At 44.8% G+C, this 10,901-nt stretch overlaps 1 protein-coding gene and 1 non-coding gene across 2 annotated transcripts in view; one reads left to right on the top strand and one right to left on the bottom strand.

Annotated features, from left to right (window-relative positions):
- The window catches only part of POLG (DNA polymerase gamma, catalytic subunit), an 89,565-nt gene extending 81,025 nt beyond the window's left edge, over positions 1 to 8,540 (bottom strand). The window contains exons 1-3 of the mRNA XM_040414156.1: positions 8,394 to 8,540; positions 4,455 to 5,078; positions 3,167 to 3,362 (exon numbers count right to left, since the gene is read on the bottom strand). Of these exons, the coding sequence (XP_040270090.1) occupies positions 3,167 to 3,362; positions 4,455 to 5,035 (777 nt within the window). The 5' untranslated portion in view covers positions 5,036 to 5,078; positions 8,394 to 8,540. The remainder of the gene's footprint in view (positions 1 to 3,166; positions 3,363 to 4,454; positions 5,079 to 8,393) is intronic.
- A 105-nt stretch (positions 8,541 to 8,645) lies between these two features.
- Positions 8,646 to 8,718, top strand: TRNAR-UCG. Its single transcript has one exon. It is a non-coding gene; the product is annotated as a tRNA-Arg (tRNA).
- The last annotated feature ends 2,183 nt before the right edge of the window (positions 8,719 to 10,901 follow it).

The raw sequence follows: 10,901 nt of genomic DNA on the forward strand, positions 1-10,901 counted from the left end.
CTGGATCTGAATACTTTTGTAATTGCATGTAATTAAAAATTTTGCATAGCCGCTGAAATATTGAATAAAAAGTACTTGTATAGCGCCACCTGCTGTTTGTTCTTTTTCTTATTTCTTTGACCTGCTCACTGAGAAGGCTGCACATGCTCAGTTTCAGCCTTCAACGCAGAAAAGACACTCCCCTTAATCTTTCAGTGTGACATTAATCTAGCAGAGCAATGAATGTGGAGATCTCTGGATCCATGTGCAGTACTGGGCTGGGTCTAGCTTTGTTAGAAAGAGATTGTCATGTACTATATGATGTCCAATTTAAACACAGACATGTCAAGAGAGGTGACAGGTCCTCTTTAAAATGCCACTACAAAAACACAGGGGGTCATTTATTAAAGAACGGATTTTAATGCACAGGCCTCCTCATAAATTAGGCGCAACGCTGACAGTCTATCCGCATGGAGTGAAAAGAACGCCAACCCCTGACTACTGTAGTTTTCACTCCTCTTTTACGCCTGTTTCCAGGCGCAAATGTCAGTAAATTTGCTGGCGCAGCCCCCTCTACTCCCGGGGGACGAGGATGTAGTAAAAACGCCCATTAGACTAAATATTGCTGCACGGGTGTTTAAAAAGTCACAAAAAGGGGTCTTACAACTTTTTTCTATGTCAAAAACTGGCATATGCATGTTGGTAAATGACCCCCACAGTGTTAAAATTGAACGTGTAACTGCCAGTAGGGGGAGCTTCGTATCTTACTGTATAAAAAAAACCATATGTGGCAAGTTCCTATGCTCCCTCTAGTGGCAGCTTTTGAATGTGTGCAGGGCACTTGGAGCTTTGTATCAGAAAATATGATTTAGCACAACATTTTTGACCCCAAAAAAAATGCAATGCTGATAAAAGTGGATTCACTTTAATGCAATGACAAATCATACACCACATGTGACCACGGAAGCGATGAAGGCAACATATGATCATTCTGACCAAAGCTCCAGTGATGATTACCACAAGCCGCTGCTCTGTAATCCACCTATTCATCATCTGTATTTGCTGATTTTACATTCATCTTTCAGCCAGAGTGATCAGTGTAGAAAAGATCAGTCTTGTTGCTATCCTGAAAGTCCATTCTGGGCCGACTGTCATTATAAGTAGGGATGAGCGAATCGACTTCGGATGCTTCATCCAAAGTCGATTCGCATAAAACTTTGTTAGAATACTGTACGGAGCGAGCGCTCTGTCCAGTATTAGAATGTATTGGTGGTACCTTGGAACTGAACCAGAGTTCGGTACAAAAGGTTAAGTCATCAGTATCTGATCAGTGTTGGTCCGACACCTTGGACCCCCACTGATCAGCTGTTTGAGAAGGCAACGACGCTACAATATAGTAAACCTTCATGAAAGATTTGATTGATATTAGAAATAAGTGTCACAATATACACTGCTTGTATGTAATATTTTATTTTATTATTGGAAAGAATAAACTATATGTTTAAAAAAAAAAAGAAGGCAACGACACTCGTAGTAGAACCATGGCCATCTGGCAGGTCACCAAGCACAGTGCCATACATAGTATAGCAGCTGTACTTGTTATCTCTGCCCAACACCATTCACTGAAAATGTAGCTGAGCTGCTCCTAGGCCATCTGACGGATGAACACAACGTCACTGGCCTAGGAAAAGCGGAGAGAAGGCTGCGGCACCGCTGCCTTTTCAAACAGCTGATCGGTGGGCTTCCCAAGTGTCAGATACTGATGACCTATCCAGGGGATAGGTGAATAGGAGATCAGTTTAGGCTACTTTCACACCTGCGTTAGGTGCGGCTCCGTCTGGTATCTGCACAGACGGATCCGCTCCTATAATGCAAACGCTTGTATCCGTTCAGAAGGGATCTGTTTGCATTACCATGAACAAAAAAAAAAAAAAAAAATGTTATTTATTTTTTTGTTTTTGTTCATGATAATGCAAACGGATCCGTTTTGACTTACACTGAAAGTCAATGGGAGGCGGATCCGTTTTCAATTGCACCATATTGTGTCAGTGAAAACGGATCCGTCCCCATTGACTTACATTGTAAGTCAGGACGGATCCATTTGGCTCCGCATTGTCAGGCGGACATCAAAACGCTGCAAGCAGCGTTTTGGTGTCCGCCTCCAGAGCGGAATGGAGGCTGAACGGAGGCAAACTGATGCATTCTGAGCGGATCCTTATCCATTCAGAATGCATTGGGGCTAAACTGATCCGTTTTGGGCCGCTTGTGAGAGCCCTGAAACGGATCTTACAAGCGGACCCAGAAACGCCAGTGTGAAAGTAGCCTAAATCAGACACAGTGGAGGAGATTTATCAAAACAGGTGCAAAGGAAAACTGTCTCAGTTGCAAAAAGCAACCAATCAGATTTCACCATACATTTTTCAGAGGTCCTTTGGAAAATGAAAGGATCAATCTGATTGGTTGTTATGGGCAACTAAGCCAGTTTTGATAAATCTCACAAATGTCTAGTAGGGCTGAGTCGGCCAAATGTATCCATATCTTTTTATTCAGTGATCTGATGCTGCAGTGCCGTTTTATTCCTACGTAAATGATCTATTACACCCACAGAGGACGGACCCGAGCCCCTTGGTGCGCCATAGGTCCGCTGCATTCCTCTGCCGCCTCCTCTCTCAGGCTTCTGTATGGTCGTTAAGCCTGAACCTGTCAATCAAGTAGAGGGAGGAGCTAAGGGTGGAGCTATGGTGCCCCGAGGGCACCGAACAGCTCCCTTACATATGAAGAAAGAGGCATGGGATTGCTGAATGAAAGCTATGGGTACATAAGGTTCAGCAAGCCCGACAAGGTACTGGGCCTGGTTTAAAAGTAGGATTGCTCCAGACAGATCCTGTGTGTCATGTTACATAAACCCGGCCAGCCATAATACACTTTCCCTGCGGCAGGTAGTGCAAGGGGAATATAAAATTATAAGGCCGTAATAGTGCCCATGATCAACCCTAGTAGAGCATACTGCCTGTCAGAGCTGATCGTATCGAGTGCAACAACCCCTGTCCTGCAGCAATCCAATGTTTAGTTCTTGAGAAAGTCATACATTTATCTTTATACTAATGAGGTGCTCGGAGCACTGAGGGGTTAAGTCGGATTTCTACAAGAGAGCAATGACATTAGTAGGTGAGGTAGGTGCACTTACTTTTAAGAGATACTGTTCCTTAATGTGTGCTCTATCAAAGCTGACGTTGTGTCCCACCACTAGTCTCTCCGTCCAGTTGGGTTTGTTCAATGCATTTGACTTTACAAAAGTCTCAAGGGGAATAAGATCAGCCAGAGACATCTGGTTAGACCACGTGTACCGCTCTTCTATTAGCCGCCTGCTGCACCATGAATACCTTCAAATCAGAAATACACACATATCACTCACAGGGGTTGTGCCAAGATAGAAATGTATCTGTTCTCGGCGGGTTCTTCAGACAAAGACTAATGAGCATAGCCAGTTTAACCGCTGGGACCCCCATAATTACAAGATCAAGGGTCCAGTGCCCCCATATGAATGAGGCAGCTGATGACTCACTCTCTATTGGACTGCCGGAGACACCCAAGTATAGGAGGACTCATGGGGAGCACTTAGGTGCCACTAGGGAGATGGTTCTTTTTCTCCAAGATACCTCTTTGCATATCATTTTCCCGTGGAGCACCGACACTGATTTATCAAGGCCAGCATGATCGGCTCTGCGCCGCTGGAGGAGGCATTCAATTTATGATGGCCAAGGAGAAGACCCAGTCATAAAATAAACTCATCCTTCGGCAGTCCATGCACCAGACTGAAATCTACTCATCTAATAGCTGGCATAGATCTCAGTAATCATTTACGCCAGTTTTTAGACAGAAATGATGATGTATATGTAGCGACCTATGGTCAGCCCACACCCTTCCCCTCGCCATGCCCCCTATTCAGAAACTAGCTAATGTGGCGCAAAAACACTAATGCGACTAGATTTAGTCACAGTGGTGTCCAAAAAGTGGCAAAACCGGGTTTTGCCACTTTTAAATGCCGAAATCACAGCGAAGATGAATGAGAAATTTCCTCCATACACAGCTGGTCTCCTTACTGAGAGGTCCACCCTGTGTAGAGAGGACACGTTTCCTGGCACAACTCTTTGAAGGCAGTTTCCATAATCAAAACTTGGATTATGGACAAGTGATAAGTGTCTGATCACTGAGGATCACACCACGGGGACCCCCACTGATTACGATAAAGGGGGTCCAGTATACCTCATTTGAATAGAACGGCAGCTGTGTAGTGCCCAGCTGTCAGTCCCATAGACTTTAAATGAAGATATAGGGTGCTTATGTGACTGCCATCAAATGGGGACACTGGACCCCTGGTCTCATAAGCGATAAATCAGACACTTCTCAACTATCTAAAACCCTCTTAAAATGCTCCAAAATAGCCCAAATATAATGCACTGATAATATCTCACCAGTGCTGGGGAGAAACAGCCACAGCCAGTGTTGGGCACTGTCCCTCAGACATGCATACTTCCACATCAAACACCAAAGCTCGTTCATCTGGGAAGTCAACTTGCTCCTTCCCACCATCTCTAGTGTACTTGGTCCACCCAGTTTGCCAGGCCCATTCTTGAGGCATGTCCGGAAGTCTGCACTGCAAGAGGTCATTGGCCGCCTCGAGATACGGAAAACTTTGCTTCTGAGCTAGAATTTGGAAATGTTCTTCAATGTTACTGCCATACATCTTAGGAAGCTTTAAATTCACATCTTGAAGAGTAGATGTCTCTTGACCCCAAAGTTCATGATTCCTCAAATGGTCTATGCTCTTTTGAATTTCTTCTTCTACGTACTCTGCTTGTGCACCTCTGAATATTTGTTCATGGAGTCCTTTAGAAAGCATCTGTATATTGAGTGGGTTCAGACGTCTCTGCGGAGTGTCCGTTGTGTGGTCTTCTTTCGGTAAATGTGAGGTCATTGTGCTTTTGTAACATCTCAAGTATTTGACCCTCCAAGCACAAGACAAATATGGCCTCCTCGCCAGCAAATGCTGCATTTTGTCTGGTTTTGCAAACGTCTCTAGGTTCTTTTATATAATCCTGCAGAACACAGAAGTGGAAAAGAATGTCACAAGGGAAGCACGAGAACATTGCACTATGGGATGTACTATGATATGAAAGCTGTATGTATCCTCCATGTATTGCACTACATAGCCTTGTTTCACAAGTTATCACCCTAAGGGCTCATGCAAATGAACGTATTTTTTTTTCCGTATCCATTTTTCGTGCATTCCATGTCCATATGGCTGTTCTGAAAAAATAAATATAACATGTCCTATTATTGTTTGCATTACAGACAAGGATAAGACTGTTCTATTAGGGTGCCGGCTGTCCCGTAAAATGCGGAATGCACGCGGCTGGTATCCGTGTTTTGCGGATCTGCAATCTGTGGACAACAAAACATCCAACGGTCGTGTGCATGAGCCCTAAGGCCTAGTTCACACTTCAGGTTTTCTACGGACAGTAGGTCTGTGGTGACCCCACATAAGCATGACCTATTTTTCTCCATGATTACGGATCCCTTACGCACATTATAATCTATGAATCTGTGAAAACCAAGGACACAACACAGGTGGCAAGGTTTGGCCGTTGTTTTCATGCACCATTGGTAGGAGACGCTGCCTAGCAGTGTCTGTGGAATACTGATGGCACACGGTTGACAAAAAATGGACACATAGCCCAAACTAGGGTTGTTGCGGGTATCTAAATCTCGATACTTTTTTCGCGGTATCGACACGATACCGGGATTTCTATTTTTTCAATACTGGCCTGCGCTGCTGTGCAGTCTGGTATCTCTGAACATGAGCGCGCTGCTGTCAGCGCGCTCATGTTCCCTCAACAGCACAGGGGAGAAGGAAGCAGTCTCTCCCACCCCCCTGTGCCGCTGCCACCAATGGGGAGAGAGGGGTGGGCGCATGGGTTCGGACTTAGTTAAGTTAGCAGGCTACATAGAGCAGCGCCCAGGGATCTCCCTGCACCTACTATTATTCCTGGGCGCCGCTCCGTTCGCCCGCTGTGCCCCAGTTACAGTCTCCTGCTCTATATGCTGATTACTACTATCAGAGCAATGGGGAGGAGACATCAGCTTCTCTTCTGGGCGTCTCGGAACGGTTAATCATCATTGGTGGCACAGTGCGCCCCCCCCCCCCCCCCCGGCAGTATTAGAATCATTGGTGGCTCAGTAGCCCCCACCCCCCTAGTATTAAAATCATTGGTGGCTCAGTGCCCCCTCCCCCCTCAATCCCCCCAGTATTAAAATCATTGGTGGCAGTGGCCACAGGGTCCCCTCCTCTTCAATGGTGGTGCAGTGGCAGTTCTGATCGGAGCCCCAGCAGTGTAATCCTGGGGCTCCGAGCGGTTACCATGGCAGCCAGGACGCTACTGAAGCCCCCTGCTGCTGTGTGAACAAAGCACAGGAGGCAGGTGCCGGCAGCAGAATCACATTGCCGGCACCCTGCCTCTGACAGGGAGCTGCAATTAGCGGCAGTTAACCCCTCAGAAGTCAGCTCCCTGCTGCTGTGTGAACAGAGCACAGAGCAGCATGGAGAGCGTGAAGTCCTATTCACCCTGATAGAGATCTATCAGGGTGAATAGGATAAGGGATGAAAAAATCCCAGGTTCTAGCCCCTAAGGGGGGGGAAATAGTTATTAAGTAAAAAGTATAAATTACATATAAAATATATAAACAATAAATAAACATATCACATATCGCCACGTCCGAAAAGTCCAAACTATTAAAATAGAAAAAAATCTATGCGGTGAATGCCGAAACAGAAAAAAATTATAAAAACTTCGCCATTTTTAAAAAATGCGGAATGCACGTGGCTTTTTTGGTTTATTTTTTTCGCGTGGTATCGAATCGTATCGAGTATTGCAATACTTTTTTATGGTATCGAAATCGAATAACAAATTTGGTATCGCAACAACTCTAGCCCAAACACTGATTCTTCACGGATAAACCACTGACCAATCTTGTCATGGATGTCATCACGGACATTGATGTTTGAATGAGGCCTAACATATTTCAATTTTGTGGAGTATTCGTGGCATGAAAGATTATGTGCGTCTTATTCCAGACTGACTACCATAGTTTGTCCACTACCAGACCTCCCAAGTGTTCCTCTTTAGGAGGGACAGTCCCTACTTTGACTCAAGTCCCTCCTTTTCTGATCGGAGCTATAGATTTGCATTATTACATCTACAATATTGATCCAGAAACTTCCTGGTTCTATATTCAGATAATCTTTTCGCTATTGTGTAAAAGAAAAGTACTAAAGTGTAGTGTCAGCCAAAAGCGTCCCTCTTTGAACGTCCAAAAAGTTGGGAGGTATGTCCAGTACTAGTCGTCATTCTCAGCACCATCCTGCTGACAGAAATGTAGAGTACTTCACGGTGGGCCTCGGGTCTCAGAAACGGACACGGTGGGCCTCGGGTCTCAGAAACGGACACGGTGGGCCTCGGGTCTCAGAAACGGACACGGTGGGCCTCGGGTCTCAGAAACGGACACAGTGGGCCTCGGGTCTCAGAAACGGACACGGTGGGCCTCGGGTCTCAGAAACGGACACGGTGGGCCTCGGGTCTCAGAAACGGACACGGTGGGCCCCGGGTCTCAGAAACGGACACGGTGGGCCTCGAGTCTCATTACATGCATGGCAGCTGTGCACCTCCAGTCTCCAAAGTTGGGAAGATGGGCCTTTCAGCTTGAAACACCATAATCACCATAAATACCTCCCACCTCCTCCAAACCACTGTATCTGCTATTATTTGTATATTTAAAACTACGGACCCCCCCCTTAAAGGATATTAAAACAATTTTAAAACGATCCCAGAAGCATGTAAAAATAATGGTAGTAATTATTATTAATAATCATCATCCTCCTATACAAGTTTACTTTATGTGAACTCTTTCCCCCTCAACCTCTCACATTTGGTATCTTCTGGATGGGAAGTTTTCACCAGGTCAAAGTGACGTCACGTTTCGTCCTCAATGACGTAACACCACATGACTATGTCATCCCAGGACCTTATAAACAAAGCGCGAGATTAACCCCTGTCATTGCAGCGGATGACGCACGGCAGACAGTAAATATGTACAGTGATACATGATGTTGTGTGTAGACTGTGAGCAAAGTATACAAATAAAACGCAATGAAAGACGCATGCTGTCCACCAGTATATCTCTACAGTACCGCAGTGTGACGGGCAGGTGAGCTCGGTAAACGCGCTGTACAATGGCTGAGTCCGGTACCGCTATATGTGTATGATCTCCCAGCAGAGGCCAAACCTAAACTTCCGCGTGTTGGTGACCCACGTGCTGGTGAGGCGACGTAAGAACGGCACAGACTCTGTATTTACCTCATTCTCCGCTGAGGCCTACAAAGCCGGGGACTAAATTTAAACAGCAGCAGACAGGAGGACGGTGACCGGGGAGGACACGAGCGCTAAACTTTGAGTACATCGCCTAATTGACGCCTCTGCTGCTCCCATAACTGTAATCCGGGAGACGAATTACGTGAAGAGCGTGAGAAGCAGAGTGAGGGGAGGGGAGAGTGACGCCTGGCGGCAGATAGGATTCATCGATGATTCGGATAGTGGGGAGTATCAACGGGCCGCGTGGCCTAATGGATAAGGCGTCTGACTTCGGATCAGAAGATTGCAGGTTCGAGTCCTGCCGCGGTCGTTTTTTTTCTCTCTCAGTTTAATACAGAATAGCAAGCCATTATAACTGCTGATGCTTTATTTAGCTTTCTCTAACCCTGTCTGAACACCGTCTATTGGTATTTCTTTTATTGTTCGTTTTTTCAAACTGGAAAAAAATCTTTGTGCAGTGAAATTGGGAAAAAATAGAAGTTCCGCCAAAGTTTTTTGGGTTTTGTTTTTACCACATTCACTAAAAATGACATAAAAAATAAAAACCTTTGTTAAAAAAAAAAAACTTTTCTTTCTTTGCATCTCCATATTCTGACAGTTTTTTTCCCCTGTCTACAGACCCGTATAAGAGCTTTTTTGTGGGCTGTAGCTTTTAATGGCACCATTTTGTGATACATATGACTTTTTGATCACTTTTTATATATATTTTTCCAGGACAATGTGACCAAAAATGGCGAATCGCCTGTGATTTTTTTTCCCCATTACGGCATACACTATGCAGGAAAAATATTTTTTCATTTTAATAGTTCAGACATTTTCGGAAGCAGTGATACCGGTTATGTGTATTATTTATTTATGTTTATATGTAAAATTGGAAAAGGAGTTGATTTGAATTTCTATTATTTTTTGCGTGTTTTACTGTTTTTGTTTTTTTTAGACGTTCACACTTCAGTTAGGGTGGGTTCACATCTGCGTTCTGGATTCCGTTATGGCTTTCATAACATAACGGAATCCATAAGACGGAAGGACTGATCCGTTATGCCTCCCATAGACTTGTATTATGATGGAATGCAAAACGGAAGCCTTTAGAGGCGTTCTGATCCGTCTTAATAGAAGTCTATGGGGAAGCATAACGGATCCGTCTAGTTTCCGTTATGCAGAACGGATAAAAAAGTCCTGTTGACAGGACTTTGTTTTCCGTCTTGCATAACGGGACCCAGACGGATCCGTTATGATTCCCATAGACTTCTATTAAGACGGATCAGAACGCCTCTAAAGGTTTCCGTTTTGCATTCCATCATAATACAAGTCTATGGGAGGCATAACGGATCAGTCCTTCCGTCTTATGGATTCCGTTATGTTCCGTTATAACCATGTTATAACGGAAAGCCATAACGGAATCCAGAACGCAGATGTGAACCCACCCTTATTTGATCAGTTATTTCCATCAGTTATTGTGAGCCAAATCCAAGCGCGGGTCAAAAACACAGAACAGGAGGGCATCTTTCCATTATACCTTATCTCCGTGTAGGCTTCACTACTGGTTTTGGCTCACAATAAGGGCTCATGCACACGACTAGGGATGAGCGAATCGACTTCGGATGAAAGATCCGAAGTTGATTCGCATAAAACTTTGTTTCAATACTGTACGGAATGAGCGCTCTGTCCAGTATTAGAATGTATTGGCTCCTATGAGCCGAAGTTATTACTTTGACAAGTCTTGCAAGACTTAGCTCAATAACTTCATACATTGATTTCTACTGTAAAAAAAACATTTCCCGAACTCTGGTTTGGTTCCAAGTGGTGGTACCTTGGAACCAAACCCGAGTTCGGGAAATGTTTTTTTTACAGTAGAAATCAATGTATGAAGTTATTGTGTGTAGTCTCGCGAGACTTCGCAAAGTAATAACTTCGGCTCATAGGAGCCAATACATTCTAATACTGGACAGAGCGCTCGCTCCGTACAGTATTGAAACAAAGTTTTATGCGAATCAACTTTGGATCTTTTATCCGAAGTCCATTCGCTCATCCCTACACACGACCATTACCTGTTTTGCGGACCACAAAACACGGATACCGGCCGTGTGCATTCTGCATTTTGCGGAACAGAACGTCCGGCCCATAACAGAACAGTTCTATCCTTGTCTGTTAATGCGGAGAAGAGTAAGACATGTTCTGTATTCCTGCGGGTGCCACGGAGCGGACATACGGATGCGGACAACACACGGTGTACTGTCCACATTTTTTCGCGGCCCTGATGAAGTGAATGGGTCCACCTCCAACCTGCTAAGAATGCAGACAAATAACATTACAATACTCTAAAACGACAGGGGGGAATGGCGGTACCAAACCCCTGGATCTATTACCTAGCAGCACAGTGTCAGCATTTTAAGGGATGGAAAGACTATTCATTGGCAGATATGACTAGTCAGATTCTACAGCAAGAAATGGGCAGGAAGGATCTAATGTGGTGACTGGAAGGAGAGGGATGGC

Source organism: Bufo bufo, chromosome 1, assembly GCF_905171765.1.
Source record: "Bufo bufo chromosome 1, aBufBuf1.1, whole genome shotgun sequence".
Taxonomy (NCBI): Eukaryota; Metazoa; Chordata; class Amphibia; order Anura; family Bufonidae; genus Bufo; species Bufo bufo.